This window comes from Peromyscus leucopus, chromosome 8b (genome assembly GCF_004664715.2).
Source record: "Peromyscus leucopus breed LL Stock chromosome 8b, UCI_PerLeu_2.1, whole genome shotgun sequence".
Taxonomy (NCBI): domain Eukaryota; kingdom Metazoa; phylum Chordata; class Mammalia; order Rodentia; family Cricetidae; genus Peromyscus; species Peromyscus leucopus.
The window spans coordinates 41,871,139-41,891,478 of NC_051086.1; the positions used below are offsets into that span (position 1 = coordinate 41,871,139).

General features: G+C 55.8%; 2 protein-coding genes across 7 annotated transcripts; both read right to left on the bottom strand.

Annotated features, from left to right (window-relative positions):
* Window positions 1–1,313: 1,313 nt before the first annotated feature.
* On the bottom strand, window positions 1,314–10,619 carry Gjc2 (gap junction protein gamma 2). Of its 3 annotated transcripts, none has more exons than XM_028857146.2 (2): window positions 9,998–10,619; window positions 1,314–3,428 (listed from the first exon to the last, which is right to left on the bottom strand). In XM_028857146.2, exon 2 carries the CDS (start codon window positions 3,407–3,409, stop codon window positions 2,087–2,089), a length of 1,323 nt encoding a protein of 440 aa, XP_028712979.1. In that variant the 5' UTR covers window positions 3,410–3,428; window positions 9,998–10,619; the 3' UTR covers window positions 1,314–2,086. The 3 variants fall into 3 exon arrangements, with proteins under 3 accessions (XP_028712979.1, XP_028712978.1, XP_037056530.1); XM_028857145.2 differs by lacking the exon at window positions 9,998–10,619 and adding an exon at window positions 9,537–9,627; XM_037200635.1 differs by lacking the exon at window positions 9,998–10,619 and adding an exon at window positions 4,361–6,166 and having other exon boundaries at window positions 1,315–3,428.
* A 108-nt stretch (window positions 10,620–10,727) lies between these two features.
* Window positions 10,728–19,635, bottom strand: Guk1 (guanylate kinase 1). 4 transcript variants are annotated; one of them, XM_028857143.2, is made up of 8 exons: window positions 19,438–19,635; window positions 13,624–13,737; window positions 13,259–13,300; window positions 12,817–12,913; window positions 12,050–12,188; window positions 11,885–11,969; window positions 11,286–11,371; window positions 10,728–11,053 (listed from the first exon to the last, which is right to left on the bottom strand). In XM_028857143.2, exons 1-8 carry the CDS (start codon window positions 19,496–19,498, stop codon window positions 11,018–11,020), a joined length of 660 nt encoding a protein of 219 aa, XP_028712976.1. In that variant the 5' UTR covers window positions 19,499–19,635; the 3' UTR covers window positions 10,728–11,017. The 4 variants fall into 4 exon arrangements, with proteins under 4 accessions (XP_028712976.1, XP_028712977.1, XP_037056531.1 ...); XM_028857144.2 differs by lacking the exon at window positions 19,438–19,635 and adding an exon at window positions 19,116–19,400; XM_037200636.1 differs by lacking the exon at window positions 19,438–19,635 and adding an exon at window positions 14,583–15,431.
* Window positions 19,636–20,340: the final 705 nt, after the last annotated feature.

A 20,340-nucleotide genomic window follows, 5' to 3' on the forward strand; every position in this document is an offset into this window, starting at 1 on the left:
ACAGTTACCAGTGTCAGTTAGGGATGACTCATTAAAAATGATGTCTTGGGTGTGTCTGGGAGATAAATGGCATTTGACTCAGTAGACCGAGGAAAGTCGGGGAGGCTTTGTCCAATCAGGTGAAGACCTTACTGGAACAAAACCAACAGGAGGGTAAGAGCTGCACTCGGTTTATGAGCAAATTTGACTCTACGCCCTTCCCCCCAGCACAGAGTCCCTGCCCCCACTCTATAATGACACCCCAACAGCACAGACCCAGATTCACAGTGCCTTGTAACAGGGATGCTTTCTTAGCAGAGACGCCATCAGCTGGACCCCACTGGACCCCACTGGACCCCACTAGACCCCATTTGGAGAGACATTGCTTTGGGCTGGATTTACCTTCCTTCCTGAAGCTTCACTCCCAACATGGTCTTCTGTGATTTCCTGGGGATGAAGCTCACTCAGCTTGGAGCCGAAGCTTACCTGGAGCTGAGGTTCAGCTGAGGCTAGACTAGTCAGAGCTTCCTGAAACGGGTTCTCCTGGATGCCAGATGCACCAGGAGCTAAGACTCAGCTGAGGACTAAGTTCACTATAAGGTGGGGTTCACCTGAAGGCAGGGTTCACTGGGAGTGGGGCTCAGCTGGAGTAAGGGCTCTCTTGAGACTTGGGACCAGGGAAGTGGGCTCCAGAGGGAAAGGGACTCAGGCTGCTCTATCTGACTGCAGTCATGCTGAGGTCAGACTGAGGCTGGGCTGAGCCTGGCTCAGGGACTCCAGGAAGGGATGTGCAGCTGGGAAGTGCAGCGCGGTCCTGGCCATCGTCACAGGAGGCAGCTGGAGTCTGCTCTGAGATTGCTCCTGGCTAGGAGTAGCTTGTGTTTCCCTGTCCTCTGTCCTCCTCCCTCATCTCTCCAAAGTCAACACCACTGTCCTGGCCAGCACTACACACCTCCAGCCCAAGATGGACTGCCTCTGTCCCCTGAGCTGCAGGCTGACCTTCTGCCTGACTGTTCTTTGTTTCTGACATCTGTGTGCTCCACCAAGCCCTACCACCCGGCCCTGGCATGCTGCCTGGCACCAAGTGGCACCATCATAGGTCTGATGACCTCCAGGGTTTGGTCTCCAGCTTTATTCCCAAGCCTGTCCCTGAGGAGGGGTCTCCTCTCCCAGCCTCCCTGCAGTTAAGCTCTCTCCCTGCAATGGACTGCAGTGAATACATTTCTGAATGCTCAGACACAGACCCACAACACATGGTTACACACACACACACCGGTGCACAGCGGCCAGTGTGCAATATGGGCTCAGACATAGAAGCACACATACACACTTGGGTGTAAACAAAAAGTTAGTTTTATTTTCTTCATTTGTTCTGGAAGTTGGCTTTAAAACAGGGAGAAGGACACAAAAGATAGGTACAGGCTCCCCAGAGCTCTAATTTTCCAACATGGCCAAAACCACAGCCCTGGACCACAGCCTTATGGATCTAAGCAGCAAGGCATGACAGAACTTCCAGGATGTCCTAGAAATGGCCCATGCCAGGCTACCTCAGCTCAGGGAGGCTGTACTCTGCCCTGGCCTCCTTCAGTTGCCTCAAGCAGGGAGCCAAGAGCTGGAGTAGTAGATGAAGGCTATCTATCTGCTTGTCCCGGACCTGGGAGTTCCCTGGCTCTGTAAGGGCTGAGGGGGCTGTAGGGGAACCTATATGCTCCTGCAGTGAGGGTAAGCACAGTCCCCAAAAGGTTCATGCCAGACATCTCCATCCTATGAGGAAGCTGCAGGAGAGCCTAAAAGGAAGGACTGGTAGACCCAGTGGATGACAGAGATGACGATGAGAGGGTCATCTGCTTAACAGCCTGGAGGGGCAGTCAAGTCAGTTCCTGGGACACAGCTCTGCCCCCTCCCCCCTCCCCAGGGGCCACAGACAAGACCCGGGTGACTCCCCTTCCCATCCTGCAGGGAGATACCTGAGCCAGCGCCTCTTAAGGGTCTTCAGCTTCCTCTTCTAAAAGCCCTTAGGGGGTCTGTCAGCGGTCCCGGCTGAGGACATAAAGGTTTCCATTGACCCCTCAAGCCAGGCCCTCCCTGAGCTCTCTCCCCAGTGCCCTCAGATCCACACCGTGGCCTTGCCGTCCCTACTGCCTGTACTGCCCTTCTCAGAGCCCGCCCTGGGCTTAGTGGTCAGCTGTTCCTGAGCTCCCGGCCGGCCCTGCTCCCCAACGGTGCCCCCCGACGTGGCGCTACCGGTTCCAGAAGCTGGGCCACCCGCCCTGGGAGCCCCCCGAGAGGCTGCATTGAGCCCTGAGCAAGGCGGGCTGTCCCGATCCGCGACCACCGCTGCCGCCGCTGCCCCATCGCGCAGTGCCTGCAGGGCCAGGTTAGCCAAGTTCTGGTCGTGTGCGCGCGCCCGCTCAGCCGCGCGCACCACCAGGCTGTATTCGGGAGGGCAAGCCAGACCGGCGGCGGCGGATGGGAAAGCGCAGGGCGGCGGGCGCGGCGCAGGGCCAGGACCCGGCGCTGAGGCTCCCCGACGGCCGCGTACAGCGTCCTGCGCACTGCCGAGACCCAGGTGCGCCATCTCACAGAGGTTGAGCAACAGACATAGGCAGCTAACCACATACATGACTAGCAGGAAGACCGTCTTCTCCGTTGGCCGCGACACGAAGCAGTCCACCACGTGCGGGCAAGGCTGGCGGCTACAGGCAAAGAAGGGTGGCACCTCGAAGCCGTACAGCAGGTACTGGCCCACCAGAAAGGCCACCTCGAAAGCCGCCCTTACCACCAGCTGGGCCACGTACACGCGCATCAGGCCTTCCCTCTGGATGCGCCGTCGCCCGTCGTGCTGCCCGGCCGGGCCAGGAGTGACCACCGTTTTGCCATCACCTCCGCCCCCCTTGGCAGCTACATCCTCTGCGCGCTCCTCCTCCGTATCTTCCCCGGGGCCCTCGGGCGCCCCCGGCTCCTCGTCCTCCTCCTCCTCCAGCGCCAGTATGGGCTCCGCCTCACCCAGATCCGTGGTGTCCGGCCAGCCAGGAGGCGGCGGTGGCAGCTGAGCCCGGGGCACGCGCCGGGGGCAGGAGCGACGACGGAGGGCGCGCCTGCGCTCCTGCTCCGAGGCGCGCGCCAGGCGGTGGACTGCATAGCCCAGGTACATGACAGAAGGTGTGGAGATGACCACGATTTGAAAGACCCAAAAGCGCACGTGCGACAGGGGCGCGAAGGCGTCATAGCAGACATTGTCACAGCCCGGCTGCCGCGTGTTGCAGGTAAACTTGGATTGCTCATCCGAATAGATGGACTCGCCACCCACAGCCGTTAGCACAATTCGGAAGACCACCAGCACGGTGAGCCACACTTTGCCCACGAAGGTGGAATGATTGTGGATCTCCTCCAGCAGCCGCGTCAGGAAGCTCCAGCTCATGTTGGTCATGGGAGCGAGCAGGTGGGACCTACAGGCATGTATGACTGGTGGTCAGCAGGTGACAACTAGGAACTGCTGGGGCCCAGAGTTGAGGTGCCTGCGGGCTCGTCCAGCAAGTGTGTTCTACTTACACACCCCAAGTGACCTTGAGCTCACTACTTTGCAGAAAAGGTCTTCCTCATCTGCATCCTCACCCTATGTGCTAAGGATAGGGACAGAGCATCTCCCACTGACCCCTGCTCCCACCCTTCCTGTCTTCTCTCTCCCAAAGCTCCCCAAGAAAGCTCCAGCTTGTGGGAAATGCACCTCTGTCCCAGGCCCATAGAGCCATAGAGCCTGCGCGCTGCCTTGATTGGCAGAGGGGGAAAACAGGGCAGCGCCAGTCCAGCTCAGCCCCAGATTGGATGCCACTCTCCTAGGACTCACCCCAGGCCTCCCAGCCACTCAGCCCTTCACAACCTCTGCTGCTTGGAGTCAGAACAGTCCCCCACAGTCCTGAAGCACCATCATCCCCAGCCCTGAACCATACATACCTTTTGGCCCCCGGCCCTCCCCCACCCAATGCTTTAGCTTCTAATCCTCCAGCAGCCCCAGCTTTTCTCCTTCCACACCCTGCAAGCAGCTCTGGAAGTCCCTTCCATAAAGGACCCTCATTCTCCCCAAGCCCTTGGCTAGTGCTGCAGCTCTTAGCCTGTCAGCTACCCCTCCCACCGCTCAGAGACCATCCAGGACTCTTTATCCAGCCCCAGGTCCCAATCCACTGGCCAGTTCCAGATCTGGCCAGGCAGGACCATGTCTGATGAGGTTACAGACTGATACACAGTCACACTCGGGCACCTGTGAGCCTCAGAGATGGCAACGTCTAGAGCAACTCAGCCTAGAACAGACATGTATCAGAGGAGGGCTCTGTGGTTCCCTGATGCCCACCCTTCCTCCTCACAGCTACCACAGACTTAGTACCTGCTCCTGGGAAGGTTTAGGGCAGGAGTCTCCCAAGCATTCAACACTGCCACTTCAGGCTCCCTCCCCCTGGCAGGGCCCAGGAGTTAGCAGCAGCAGATATGGACCAGCATCAGGAGTGGTGGCTCCAGGCCTCTTTATGTAGCTAGGGCCTCTCCCCTCAGGGCAGGAAGAGGGGGCAGCCAGCAGGACAGCGGGGTTCCTGAGGAAATGCCCCCACATCCTCACATCTGTGAATCCCCTCTTGGGACCACATGTATGCAATCAGAGGCACACACCCTCATGTGCATACACACATGCACACAAAAGTATGTGTGTCTATGTGTCTTATATATGCAAACATTCGCATGCACATACAACATAGTTACCTTCATATGCACACAGGTGTACATCCACAGACACAGTGTATACTCATATGCATGCACATGCATTCAGATACAAATGTATACACAAAGATGTGTACATTCATAAATACACATGTGAACACACATACTGGCATACACATATTCATACATACCAACACTCATATACACTTATTCACCAACTCAACCACACATGTAAAAAGTCAAAACTTACATATCCAAATGCTCATTCATAAAGAAGAGTGAGCTCAGGCACACGTGATCACTTACACATGCACACAAAGGAACCCATGCTTACTCCCACAGCAAGAATGAACACATCCACACATGCACATCCACAGGCTGTTACACCTTCAGGGTCCACCCCTTCTACTTCTCTGCTTCAGACATGGGCACAGAGTAGGGCCACCTGGTGTCCTCTCAGGAGTGGATTCAACTCTCTTCACCTCAGCTCCAGTCTTAGCTGAGACCCCAATCAAAAGAGCCTGAGGCTTACCAGCAGGATCTGGAACCAGGAGTTCCTGAGTAGACCTGCTTAGCCGTGTGTGGTTTTTAAAAACTGGATCTCTGGTAAAGCCTTGGTTGGCAGCTTGTCATTTCTCTGGTATACCTACTCATGTCATCATAAGAAATGTACAGGCAACAACAGAGACACCATAGCTTAGCTGTGGGCTGACTTTGGCCCTGGACAGACAATGGGACTTTGCTTTGGAAGGACCTGTCACTCAATGCATTCATTCACAGCAATGGCTATTCACTCTTGAGCGCAGCACTAAGAAGTGCTATGGTTGTAGAGTTGAAATGGAAAAACCAGGACCCTGGACTCAGGCCATATACAGGGAGACTTCCAGACTTGAACCTCTAGCCTGTAACTCTTTTCTGCCCTGGCCCTGACCCTGGCACACCAGCAGGCTCCTCAAACTACAGAGGGTCGGAGCCACATGTCAATCTCTCCTCCAAAGTGACCTCCCCCGCCTAGGACTACTTTACCCGAGTTGCTGTCTCCTGCACATCTTGTGTCCATCAGTAAACCTTGAACCCATCTGCACTTGCCACATGCACCACTTGAGACCAGGTGGTCCCTGGCCCTCTAGGTCCCAGCTCTTTCACTCTTCCCAATAAACCTGGCTCCGTGCCCACGGGGGTACCTTAGAATGCACACCGACCAGATTACCCCTGCTGCCCTCCAATAGCTTTTATTAAAGACAAGGTTTCATGTGGCACAAGTGGACTTCAGACTCCTTATGTATTGATTTGTAAGAGTTAGGATGACCTTGAACTCTTCATCCTCCTCCCATACCTGCCAAGTGCTGGCACTTTTTAGGCATGTATCATGCTCAGCTCCTCAGTGACTTCTGACTAGGGCACATGTCAGGGTTCCACCTAGTTACTGCACAGAGTGCCCTGCCTATTCCTCAGCTGGCTCCTGCTACACTCAGCCCATTCCTCAGCTGGCTCCTGCTACACTCAGCCCATTCCTCAGCGCTCCCTACACCAGCCATTCCTCAGCTGGCTCCTGCTGGAGCCCACACCTGCCGCCTCTCTCTGGCGGCACAAACACAAGCACAATCACCTGGCCATGCAAGTTTTATAAACACACACACAGAGAGAGAGAGAGAGAGAGAGAGAGAGAGAGAGAAGAGAGAAGAGAGAGAGAAGAGAAAGACAGAGACATACAAAGAATTGCACCTATGCATACTCATTACTCTAGTCTGCCTATCAGATGCTTCCCAGTCACTATAAAGATTAATTTTCTGATACCATCTATGTGCTGAAGACTCCAGGATGCATTTGTGTCTAGTGTGGTAGCAGAGAATACTTAGATACACCATGGAAACCTGTGGTGTGTGTGTGTGTGTGTGTGTGCGCGCGCGCACGCACACACACACACACACACACACACACACACACACACACTCTCATGTTGTGTCCACTGAAGGGCGCTGACTGCAGAAATACTTGAGTAAGAGCATTTTCTGAGATGGGCATGTGCATGCTGCCTATAATTCTAGTGCTTGGGAGGTAGAGGTAGGAAGACCAGGGTTTCAGGGTCATCCTCTGCTACATGGTGAGTTTGATACCAGCCTGGGCCACTGAACCTCTTTCTCAAACCCCAGTCACAAAATAATGAACATATCTAGCCAGGCAGTGGTGGTGCACGCCTTTAATCCCAGCACTCGGAAGGCAGAGCCAGGCGGATCTCTGTGAGTTCAAGGCCAGCCTGTGCTACAGAGTGAGATCCAGGAAAGGCGCAAAGCTACACAGAGAAACCCTGTCTTGAAAAACAAACAAACAACAACAACAACAAAAAAGCATATCCTGGGCTCTGGTTTCTAACCTCCTGTCCAGTAAGAGGAACTGGGAATCCCTTGGGAAAGTGGCTGATCAGATGACTGGGCTGATCAGATGAAACAAGAGCGTGGAGCAAGCTCAAAGAGGAAGAACATGCTTACATACTCATGAACATTGGTATGTAGATTGGTCACACTGAAGTTGTAACAATTTAACCAATAGACAAAGTAGGATTACAGACTGCAGCTCTCGCTACAGATACCCTAGATGACAGCAACCGCAACACAATAGCCAGGCTAAGGAGAAACATCCCCTGCCTCCATGCAGGGAACGGGAACCGCCAACCACTCAGAGGGTCTGCACCAGAGTAGGAAGCACACACACACACACACACACACACACACACACACACACACACACCCCGACTCCGGTGGCTGCATGTGGGTAGCAACATCGTATCAGAGGACAGCATGAAAGAGGGACTTGCACCTTTGCAGTGACACCTGACACCACTCAGGGCATTGTGGACATAGGTCCTGTTGATACCATCCATAAAGACAGCTCATCACCCTTGCAGTATTCTTCCTGAAAGCCAGAACCTCCACAAAGCAAGAGAAAAAAACAAAACAAAAAAATACAAGTCAATTTCCGAGAGGGGCACCCTACAAAATACCAGGGTGGTATTCAAGTAACCATGGGCAGCTAAGACAAAGAGGCTATCTTCCAAGAGGTGCCCTGGTGTCAGGAGGGGCCAAGTGAATGTAGGAAACACCTGGATTGTGGTCTTCAGCTAACACAGAGGCAGTTTATTACGATGTTCCATGTTAATGAGGCCTGGGGTATGAGGTCCTCTGGAAACTTTTCTGTACTACGTTATCCATTCTGTTGTGAATTTAAATATGTTGAAGATACAGCCACCACAGAGGTTGGCGCCATTCCCAGCATCCACAGCTAGCTGATTGAAGGGGTTCTTCATTCAAGGAACTCCTGCCCCAAAGCAGCTCCTACATCTTGGTCCAGAGTTAGGTTCTGTGGTGGCAGTGATGGTGTGCTTCAGCTTGCCCAGGGGGTGCTCCCCACAAAATACATAGCCCATTCAGCCCTTGCCTCCCTTGGAAGGCCTCTTCTGGTACAGGAGGAGTACCCTCTACTGTAACCAGTCCATTCACACATCCAGCCCTAGGCCCTGAGCTGACCGGAGCTCTGCAGAAAGCACGGTGTGTGACCCAGTGTGTCAGTAAACACATGGCCAGTAACTTAGTTTGGTATATGTGTGTGTGCATGTGTGTTGAGGGAGGTCAACTGTCCTCCAGGACTATCAGGAGATTCAAGTGAGGGGTGAAGAGACAGTTATTGTGGTCAACAAGCATTAGGACTTGGCACACCAGGTCTCAAGCTCTGGGTACCCAGTAGAAACTACCCACTATGACCTGTAGGGTCTCACCTACCACCTTTCCTCACTGGCACCCAATCCACCCTCCTGAGAGCTCAAGCAGGCAGAACCATCTAGATGATGTCTGACTGTAGGGACCAGAAAAGTAGATGGGCCAGCCTCGGCCTGGTATGAGAGTCACAACCCTGAGTCTGAATAACTCCTCCAGGTAAAGAGCTGCCTTCAGCTAAAGTGCATTCCAGAAACAGAGATGTTGGCCTGGGCAGGCACCACCAGAATCTACATGCCTTCCTTTGGAATTGCTCAGGGAGCACACTTGTGCCCAATTCCTTGTAGAAATTCTCCACTCACCCTGATCCTTGTCCCTCCTCAGTCTCCCTGCCACATCCAGCAGCCCCTCTCACAGCTGAGCCAGGTTCCCCTGCCCACCTCTAGAACTTCTTCCCTCGCTGGTGGGTCCAGAGGCTTCCCAGCACTCCAGCCAGCAGGCAGTAGGCCCCCCTGGGCAGGACCCCCGCCCCATCTTTGGACTTTCTAAGCCCTCCTCTTTTGGCTACCCATCCTCACATCTCCCTCTCTGCAGTCCCTGGACATAGCAGGCAGGTGGGGAAACACTTAGAACAAACTTCTATGCCAGTTACAGGGCCGTACTGACTCATCAGCAGTTACGCAGGTCCAGCTGCTGAGAGGGTCTGCTTGGCAGCAGGCAAGTGGGTAACGAAGTTTGTTCAGTTTGAGTAGACTGGGCCTGGTGCCCATTCTGACCCCCTGGACACACTACAACTGGCTGGGGTGGACTGGCCCATCTTACAACAGCCTGAGGGGTCTCAGCTGCTGGGGAGGTACTGAGTGCACCCTGGGCTCACTGGTTAGTTCCCATCTCCCCCCACCATGGGTCTAGTTACCCAAAAAGAGCTCCAAAGCCAGCTGGACCCAAGCTGATGGGCACCCCAAGGGTCCATTAATCCAGTGAGACAAGGTCTAGCCTGAGCTCCAGTGAGTTTCCCAGAGTAGCACTGCCTGTGGCACCCCCCACAGAACCTGAGAGGCCAGCGAGGACACGTTAGCCATCAGAGTACAGAGCAGCCAAGGCCCTGCCTATCTGCAACCCCAGTGGTGCCCTCCCTACCTTTTCCAGGCTGGAAATGCAAGCCTCTGGCTGAGGCCTTCCACCTGCCGGCTGGATGCTGGTCCTCTCTAGGGGCATACTGCCGGGCTAGGGCTAGGGCTAGGGCTAGGGCTAGGGCTAGGGCCACCTCTCGCCACCAAGCACAATGAGGGATGGAGGAGGGGCCCTCAAGGGCTCCATTGTTCCCCCCAGGGTCTGAATCCATGATTGTCCCTGGGGGTGGAGCAGCGAGGAGCTGGACAGGCCTGCTGGGGGCCCAGGCAGGTCCTGGCCCTCTCTTCCCCAGCCTTCACTTGAGGTCCAGAAAGTTCTGGCTCACCCTTCTTGAGAAACATCTGTACTTTTGGAGGCAGCCCAGGGCTCCCCGGTCTCGCTGGCTACTTCTGCCTGGGCACCTGCCTGTCCTCTTCACACCCACATCCACCTAATCTGCCCAAGTCCTGTCCCAGGAGCGGCCTCACCTGGAGATGCACAAGGGAGAGCTGTGGCTGGCCACCGGGTGGGGGTAGCTGGCAACAACCACTGCCCTCACGGCAGGGACTGCTCTCTTGGGCGGAGCCAGGCAGCCTGGGCTGAGAGCCCAGAGGAAGAGGGGAGGACAGCAGGACTCAGACACTCAGAATGTCTCATCCTGGGCAGGGGGGGGGGGACAGCCACCCTCAACTTAGACCTCTCCCTCAGGAATGATGCACCCCGCTACAAGCTCTAGAGCTCAGATCTAGAACCTCTACAGAGGTCCCAGGCTCTGCCCCTCTACTAGCCCAGACTGGGCTTGGCTGGCTCTACACAAGGACAGGAGCACACAGCACCCATAGGTCCCAGGGCCAGCTTTATGACTCTTCATGCCCTTCCCCTGTGGCCGGGCACTTTCCTTCCTGGCCACTGGTCCCTGCCGCTCTGCGTCCCCAAATAGCTGAGAAACAGCTCAAAAAGGCAGCAGTACCAGGTTCTCCGGGGCTGAGCCCCATTCCAACCATGCTGGTTGTCCCAGTTGTCGGGCTCCCAGGGGCTCCTACTTCTTCAAGTGACCACAATCAACCCTAGTTAGCATTCTGATGACCGGTGGACCCTGGATATGAGCAGCAACAGGGGCCACCAGACACCTATGCAGAAGCCCCTTGGCAGCTTCATATGGGCTGACCAGGTAGGGGTGGGCAGCCAAGGGTCGTAGCCCAGTGTGGAAGGCTGTGACACTCTAACCCAATAGTTACTTTATTAGAATGTCAGTCCTGCTCCAGCAGGAGGGACAGGGGTATGGACAGGGACAGCCCAGGGAGGACAGGTGTGGGTACATATCGTAGTCCTTTAGCCTCGGCAAGTCAATACAGGGTGAAGAGCCACCAATTGGCCAGACAAGGGGCAGCTCCTCCTACTCCACGGCGGAAGCCTATTACAAGTCCTTGGTGCCCTGGCAAAGACCACCCCACCTCATAACCCAAGCACATGTGGGGCACAGGCAGCACTCTGGAATGAAGCAGGCCTCAGGCATGGCCAGTTCCTTGAGCTTTCTTGATTTCCTGCCAAAGAAGAAGCAAAACAGAAAGTCAGGAGAGGCAGGGAACCAGGGAGGGCTGGTGTCATGCCCTCCCCTGGCCCCCAGGGACTCTTGGACTTTGCGCCTGTACTCAGAGCCTCAGCTGCTTCGAGTGCGCCACGGGGTGAGCCCTGGCCTCAGCAGGGTTTGCTGGACTCGTGGGACAGCTTGTGCAGGGGACTGCTCCAAGACAGGACAGGTGGGGAGGGGCCCACCTCGGAGAGCGCCTGCTTCAATGTTGCATAGGCTGTATCCAAGTTGTCATTGATGATCACCAGGTCAAACAAGCCAGGCTCCTTGCCTGGGAATGGGACAAGACAAGAGTCAGGAACACATGGAAGTTGGCCCGTTCTGTGCCTTCACCACTGCAACAACCTGCTACCTGGCCATAGCTACTCTTGCCTGCCACTGCAGAAGGATGGCCGGGCTGGATGGAACTCTTCTTTCCCCTCCTCTAGAGAACCTCAGCGGAGGGGGGGGGGGGTGTTGCTCCCGTCAGGTTCTGAGTACTAGAGTATGGACCACTGCCCCCTCCCCAGGCCTCTCCTGAGAACTGGCACTGCCTGTGACAGGCAGGCTGCCATATGCACACAGGGTAACAGCAAAAGGTCTCAAGGACGGTGTCTGCATGCGGGCCAAGCTCAGACCCAGAAGCAAGAGCCCAGCTGCAGAAAGATGCCCACAACACTCTCAAGTCGGAAGAGGAGCGTGGCCCTCCAAGGCTCTGCAGAGAGGGCCGCGACTCCTCCATCTTTGCCGGGTGAACGGCCTGGCCGCACGCTCGGAGAGGTGCAAGTGGTCTGACTGCACTCACTGCTCTCCATGTCAGCCCGGGCAGCTGCCAGCCGCTTGGCCAAACTCTCCTCGGTCTCGGTGTTGCGCAGCCGCAGTCGCTGCTCCTGAAATGCAGGCCTCTATTGGATCAGGATTCTCCAGGTCTCGGGGCCTGCCCTGCAGGTCTCCCACACCAGGTACCCACCAGCACATCCATCGAGGGGGGCTGCACAGAGATGTAGATGGGATGCAGATCAGTCTTCTTGATGCTGCGGACGCCCTGTAGGTCGACGTCTAGCACGCAGATGCGGTTCATGGCCTGCACAGCCCGAACAGCCGCCTTGCTGGGAGCAGGGAAGGGCAGTGAGCAGATGTTTGGTGGGACCAAGGGAAGACCCTGGCCTTTAAGCCCACATGAGTTCTTGCCTGCTGGCCATCCTCAGGAATACATGCATTGGCTGCGAAACCTTGAACCTTGGTAGCCTCTTAAGGCTCAGTCCCCTCCTCCCCAAGGCCCATGCTGGGCCTGGCCTGGGTAGAGCAGAGGCTCAGGTGAACCCAGCATCCTCTGTATTTCCCAGAACATCCAAGCACACCCCTGGCTCTGTCAGGCCATCTCACAGCACAGCTCTTTGTACCTGTCCTGTAGCCAAAAGCCAAAAAAGTTTGGGCTTTTGGTCAGGCCTGAGCTACCCATCACTGCCTACCTTTCCTACGTGAGGTTATCTCACGTGGCTCCTGCCACACAGGATGGCTTAAGGACAGATGAGCCTGGGACATGACTGGGCCTGCCTGTTCCCTGGAGCCTATTAGCTAAGCTCAGAGACTAGGGGGAAAGCAAGCCATCCCAGTCTAGGCAGGAGACTGAAAGGGTATCATAAGACAGAGAGGACAGGCTGGAGAGCTTCCTTCTGCCACAATTCTGGGATTACCCTGATCCATGACCCCGGGCCCACACCAAACTTAGCCCACCTTGTCCCGTACAGGTTCCCCGAGAACTCAGCATGCTCGATGAAGTCCCCTGCTGCAATATCACGCTGCATCATCTCCCTGGTCACAAAGTAGTAATCTGGGGAGGAAGAAGGCTTTTCAGAGGATACCCAAAGCCCAGACCTGCCTGGCCTGGCCCCTCTCTCCATCCTACACAGGACTGCTATGGCTGTCCTCGCTGGGGGACTGGAAATGGCCAGGTTCCACAGGAAAGGGGTATGCCCCTGCCATATACCAGGCAGGCAGAAGGTCCAGCCCTCACTCTGATGGTGCACAGACTCTAATCAAACCACTAACCCAAAGGCAAAAGATGCTCTCCTGTTGGGACCGAGCTATGTTACAGCCAAGGCACAGAGCAAACCCCCATACTTCTCCCCCCCCCCAAGCTCATTCTTGAGACCCTCGGGTTAGCAGGTCAGCTCACCTTTGCCATTTTCCTCGCCAGGTCGTGGGGTCCTTGTAGTATCTAGGAAAAAGACCTATCACACACTGAAGGGATGGATGTCCAACCCTTCCACCCTACCCGAGGTCTCCCCTTGCAGGCCTGCTCAGTCCTCTGGCTGTACAGCAGCAGGGGGTGCTTACAGCCAGTGGGAAGCTCAGAGCAGATCTCAAGAGGTCACTGGGGCCAAGATGCTTACTCTAGATGGAGGCCCTGGGAAGGGAGAGGGTAACGGGGTTAAGGAGGACATCTCCTAGGCTGGGTGTGTGCACTTGGGAACTCTAGGGGTAGTCCAATGCTGGGATAGCCTCTGAGCTCCTTGCCCTTTGGGGTCCTGAGGCACTCACGGGACACACTGAAGCCAAAGATGCTGTCATGTTCCTGGAGCAACTTCTTGAGCAGGGTGCTCTTCCCTGCCCCTGACGGCCCACTCAGCACCACTGGCCTAGGTCCTGCCATGCCTGTGAGAGGAGGGGCATCAGACATGAGGGGCTTTGCCCTCACTGGTACCCTGGCACTGTTCTATAGGAGGCAGAGGCATGAGGGACTCCCAAGGGCAACATCCCCATATAAAGTGAACCCTCCTCAACAGCAATCAGTTGGCAAGATGGTAAACACAGGCAGGAAGAGCGACAGGATCCCAACACCCAGCCTCACCCACACCCAACAGGATGTCCACAGGCCAAGTGACCCAGAAACAGACAATGCAGCACTCACTGGTCCCACCCCGTATAGGCTGCCCTCCAGAATCTGACCTGCAGCCTGGCCTTTGGTGCCCATAAATGGCACTGCCCACTGCGAGTTCCAAGTCTGAAAACAGAAATTTCCTGTCCCTGTTCCTACAAACATGGCATCCTCAAGTCTGTTCAATTCAAACCTGCTTGGGAAACTTCCCACTAGACATGCAACCATCTCTGACTTATCTGCAAAGGACAAGCAGCTGCCAAGAGTTAGAACAGCGCCCCCTAGCCTCCCAAGGGGAAAGTGAATGCAGCTCAGGGATCACATGGGGCAGGCAGGGGCTGCCAGGGGCTGCCAGGGAGAAGCTGCTGTGTGAGGTATGAAAGCACAGCAGAAACCTCCTCCATCAGTCTGATCTGGGACCTGAGCCTCCTTTCCTTAAGCTCTTCTAACATCACCCTAGGACCAGCCGATCTCACCTGCTCCCAAGCTCATGCCTAAGCACCCAGCCCCACCTCACCCCCTATTCCTCCCTCCAGCCTGGCCTCTGAGCAGGCCCTCATTTACACAGTCAGGACCCTGTCTTTGAAGGCCCTCCTGCCTCCCCAGGATGCCACCAACCTACCTGATGTGCTGCAGCCTCTGTGGGTAGCCGGGGGAGAGTCAATGGCTGCTCTACACGGAGGGACTGGGGACTAATCTCTGCAAGCACATACCCCGCCCTTCTGAACAATAAATCCCTGGGGCACCCACCCCTGCCTGCACTGGCTGCAAAGAGATCAGCCCTGTTCTTCCACTGTGCAAGAAGGAAAAGGAAGTTACTTGTCCTGCTCCTCAGACCTACACCTGTCCAAATAACCAGGGCAGCATCGGAATGCCCTGAGAGATGGGGAAGAAACACCACAGGAGCTGAGACCTGGGCTGCTGCTCTCTTCTGAGGTCTAGGCAGAGGGAGACCAGGGAGGCAGGCTATTTGGGGGCTGGAAGGGCTGCCTGGCAACCCAAACACCTTTGGCCTCTAAGGGTGAGGCCCACACAGCTTCTGGTCCAAAAGGCACAGGCTGCAGGAAGGACATCAGCTTAGAGAAGTCTTGTGTTCTTAATCCCCAATGTAGGCCATGAGGTAATCTTAGAAAAGCAGTGTTGCTGGTATTCTGTCACCCACAGGAGCACAAGAACTATGTGTATGGTACACGCACATCACACGTGCATATTGAAAACACACACACACACACACACACACACACACACACACATATCCCTGGGAAGTGCATAGGACCATCTATCAAAAAGACACAGTAAAGGAGACCTAGAGAAACTCACTCAGTATCATCAGTGCTGCCTCTCAATAAAATTCTGCTCCCTTCTGGCTCTCCCCCAAAGGCGTATGAGTCCAATCACACTGACCACTGTACGCCATTTCCTGACTGGGCTCCAGGATTCCCCGACCCACAACTCATCACCACCTTCCCACAGGTACCCTCCTCCCTGGTCACTGAGCCCCCTCCACCCCCCTGCTGCTTCCATCACAGCCCGGCCTCAGAGTGTGCACTACAAAAATCACACAGCCCAGCTCCTGCGAAGCTGCCTTCCCTTCTGCCTGCTGCATCAGGCACGCAGGATGAGAGCGCCTTGAGGTGCTGCGCTGGCTCCAAACTCCCTGTGATGGCCACGGGCTGTGACCTGCAGCTGCCAGTACGGGTTCTAGATCTGCACGCTCCAAATGGCCCACGTCTGGAGCTCTTGGTTCCCTTGAGCTTAAAAGGAGCTCAATGCAGTGCTCACCGTAAGGCTGAGTAGGCTCACTGCACAGGTGTACTCCAGAGACTGAGAACAGAAGAGCTGAGACTCAAAGAGGAACATGTACCATGACAATAGGGAAGAGCCAAAGCTAAGAGAGATGCTCCAAAGTGCATGAGATAAGAAAGCTTCTGGGAAAAGGATTCCAGGTCGGAGAGCCAATAAGAGCACATGAGTGAGGGACAAGCGTGGGGGAAACAGATGATCTGCCATCCCGTTAGACAATGTGGCAGCCTGCACCCATCCCTCACTCTACATACACCCTGCTTCTAACTCTAGGTAATGATGAGCTAGTTATCACCCAGATTCCATCCTCAAATCCTCATTTCTGCCAATTGTGGGAGCCCTCGCCTGACAAAACCCTACACCTTGTAGGCCAGGACCAGACGGGGAGGATGGACACTGTGGGGAGGATGGACACTGTGGGGAGGATGGACACTGGGGGAGGACGGACACTGGGGGGAGGACGGACACTGGGGGGAGGACGGACACTGGGGGGAGGACGGACACTGGGGGGAGGACGGACACTGGGGGGAGGACGGACACTGGGGGAGGATGGACACTGGGGGAGGACGGACACTGGGGGGAGGACGGACACTGGGGGGAGGACGGACACTGGGGGGAGGACGGACACTGGGGGGAGGACGGACACTGGGGGGAGGATGGACACTGGGGGGAGGATGGACACTGGGGGGAGGACGGACACTGGGGGGAGGATGGACACTGGGGGGAGGATGGACACTGGGGGAGGACGGACACTGGGGGGAGGATGGACACTGGGGGGAGGATGGACACTGGGGGAGGATGGACACTGGACACTGGGGGAGGACGGACACTGGGGGAGGATGGACACTGGGGGAGGATGGTCACTGGGGGAGGATGGACACTGGGGGGAGGATGGACACTGGGGGGAGATGGACACTGTGGGGGAGGATGGACACTGGGGGAGGACGGACACTGTGGGGAGGATGGACACTGTGGGGAGGATGGACACTGTGGGGGAGGACGGACACTGGGGGGAGGATGGACACTGGGGGGAGGACGGACACTGGGGGGAGGATGGACACTGGGGGGAGGACGGACACTGGGGGGAGGATGGACACTGTGGGGGAAGACGGACACTGGGGGGAGGACGGACACTGGCATGCACATGCAGACACAGCTGACTCCTGCACTCCCTACTGCACCCCTGCTGAGCCATCCAATCTCTCAGGAGTCACAGTGTGTAACTTCTGTGCTCCTGGGGCTGAACCACAAGAGACAGGAAGACACAGGACACCAGCTCTACCCTGCTGGCACCTTGGTTCTGAAGAGTGCCAGTAGGTGTTATCTGGCACATGCAGCTCATGGATCTTTGATAGGACTTGGTGACCCTCTATGACACTACACTTGCTTGGATCTACACAGACCACACCAGATGACCCTGGCTAGCTAGCTATGTGGTACAGTGGCAGAGAGCAAGCCCAGTGGGGGCCTGGCAGGGGCCGTATGGAGGGGTTCTAATCAGCTGCTAGGTGACCAGGCATTTACTACATCGACACAGGGCTACAGCTAATGTCAGAAACTCAGATCTAGTCTTTGCCCTCGCCTTTACAGAAGTGTGTGCTGCTCAGAGGCAACTTCCACTGAAGAACCTTTGGACCCCAATCTCTTCAGCTCTTCCAGTCCCAAACTTCAATTGCCTGACAAAGAGCCCCAAACCCTAACTGTAAGACAAGTCAAGCTGCAAGTGATTTCCACAGGAGCACAGGGAGGGACATGCTCTGCTGGAATATTCTCCAGACACAACTTCCTACACAGCCTCTTCCTGTCTTTACCTTAGGGTCACTAGGCTTGAAATCTGTCACAGCCACCACATCCCTCCTGACAACTGAAGACACGAACAACATTAGGCAGATGTAAGTGACACATCCCAGCCCTGAAACCCCCATGATTTAGGAGCCTCTTCCAACAGCAGCAGCAAGAACAACCAAAGCATTTTCTTTCTGATTCCTCTACCTGAGCCACATGGATGTACCACGGCCTCCCAAGGAAGTCTGGAGGAGTAGCAGCCAGCCATGAACAGACGGGTTCACCTTCCTGGCACTACTCATCTCTGATTGTGTCTCTTCCCATCAAGGACAAAAAAAAAAAAAAAAAAAAAAGAACACGCTGAATCTTGAACAGGGTCCTGGATGCCATAATTACGAGGCCGAGTGAACATAAAAGAAAAAAAGGGTTCAGAACCCAAGGAGAGTAAAATGGAAAGACCTAGGATGTTTCAGGGTTTGTCTTCTGCTGGCTTGTGTAGAAGGGAAACTAAGGAAAGAGGGTCAGGGAAGTCTGAGGGGTGGATGAGGCCCACCCAGCAGGACCAGGGAGAACGGGGGTGGGGCGGGGTAGGTAGGGCAAAGGACACTAAGGCCCAGTACATGTAGGCAGGGGGTGGGTATGGCAGGGCAGGGGAGACTGGGGACCAGCACATGCAGAGTCAGGAAAGATGGTGAGATAGGGCAGGGGAGACTGAGGTCTGCTGCAGGCAAGGCCAGGGGAAACTGAGGACCAGCATATTCAGGATCAGGGAGAATGGGATAGGGTGGGGCAGGGAAGACTGAGGCCCAACCAGAAGAGTCATCAGGGATGCTGCAAGAAGCCTTCCGCCTACAGCTGCCTTCTGAGAGCTCACCTTTCCTTCTACCTTTCCTTTGGTGCCAGAGCTCTCTTCCCACCCCTCCTGCCTCTTCTTCCCATTACCCCAACATGTTGCCTGGACATCTTGTATGTGTCAAGACAGAAGAGAAAGTTCAAGAGTGGCTGAACAGAATATACTGCCTCAAATGTACCACTCCAGAAAACTACTCGTCCCCCTCAGCCCCTCCTAGACAAAGACCCAGCGTCGCGCCAAAGAAGGCCAGGCAAACCGCAGCAATGGCTGATGTAGCTAGCATCCAATGGGGCGTAAAAGCCTAATAGGTGAAGGCAGGGGTAAAATGGGTAGACAAGAGCTAGAACAGCAGGACATTCTGCTCCTTAGTGCCAAACAGGAAACCAACCGCCTTAGTGGTAGCTCCCATAACTAACCTATGACCCCCGGAAGGTGAACTGGAGGAGCACCCACAGAAGCAAACCTCATTCATCCTTCTCTCCTTGGACCCCAACCGAGACTGACCAGTCATTTATTTGCTTTCTCCCTCTCTCCTCAGATACCACGTGGCTAATGTCACCTGCTCCTCCAGCCACCACCTGAACGAGCCTTCTTCTCACTCAGAGGCCGTTTCCCCGCCCCCTTCCACGTTGGATAAAATGATGCCTGGGAATATTAAGCCCAAAGGTAGCTTTAAGAACCCGGACCCGGAGCAAGCCGAATCCCAATATTCACACCCAGGCGTCAGGAGGGCCTGCAGACACCGAAGTCCAGCACCGGCAACGGCGGAAGGGTGAAGCAGGTGCTTGAGCCTGCCCGGGATGCCTGGTGGGCAGGGCGGCGAGGAAGAGCGCCGGCTGGGCACAGGCTGCGCGGGTTTGCTGGCGGCTGGAACTCCGCGTGCCTATCCCTTGTCGTTCTGGGGACCCGGAAAACACGTTCGCCAGGCGTCCCCACAAGAACAGGGGTCACTGGAGCCGGCGCGCAAGGGAAGCACGCTGCCGCAAGTCCCGCTCCTTCCAGGGGCAGCCAGCCATCAGCAGCACCGCGCACTCACCGTCCGCAGGGGCGCGACCGAGGGCGGCCACTGCCAGCCCGACCAGCGGGCGCCGCAGCATCAGGGACCGCCCGCACGACTACGTCACAGCGGTGCGCCGGCCCACGAGGGCAGACCGGAGGGTCGCACGGCCGCGCACACGGAGTGCGCAAAATCGCCAGCGCCGGCCACTTCCCACCTCGGCCCGCCGACACTACGTCACCCTCTCCGGCCCCGCCCACTCCGTATCAGGCCGCAAGACTACGTCACAGCAACGCGTCGGTCTGCGAGGGCCTACGGGAGGGGGGGAAAATACAGCACTGCTGCGCAGGCGTATTGCACGGCCCTCCCCCGTAGGCCACGCCCATTTCGCCCATCGACCTTGTGTCCTCAGGCCCCGCCTCATTCCACACTAGCTTTTCTTTTTTTTTTTTCCCTAGGCTCAGACCCCGCCTACCCCACAGAGGAGCGCCGCAAAAATCAGCATCGAAGGGCTGGAGAGATGTCTCAGCGGTTAAGAACAATGACACTTCTTCCAAGGGACCATCGTTAAATTCCCAGCACCCACGTGGTGGCTCACAACTGTCTCTAACTCCAGATCTAGGGGACTTGACATTCTCACACAAACATACATTCAGGCAAAACGCCATAAAATTTAAAAATAACAATAAAAAAAAATCAGCGAGTCTCCATTTAGTCCGTCTTCGCGTTAGCCGGTTACCTGTTACAGCATAAATCATTTCAAGAGGCTGTTCTTTCTGAGTTACCAGATTCAGTACTCAGCTGTCACGTTGCACGATCTCATCTACACTCACTCAGGCTCAAGCACATACACATAATAGGGTCTTACTATGTAGTCCTGAAACACCTCTACCAAACCAAACGGTAGGATTAAAAAGGTGTGCACCACCAGGCGGTGGTGGC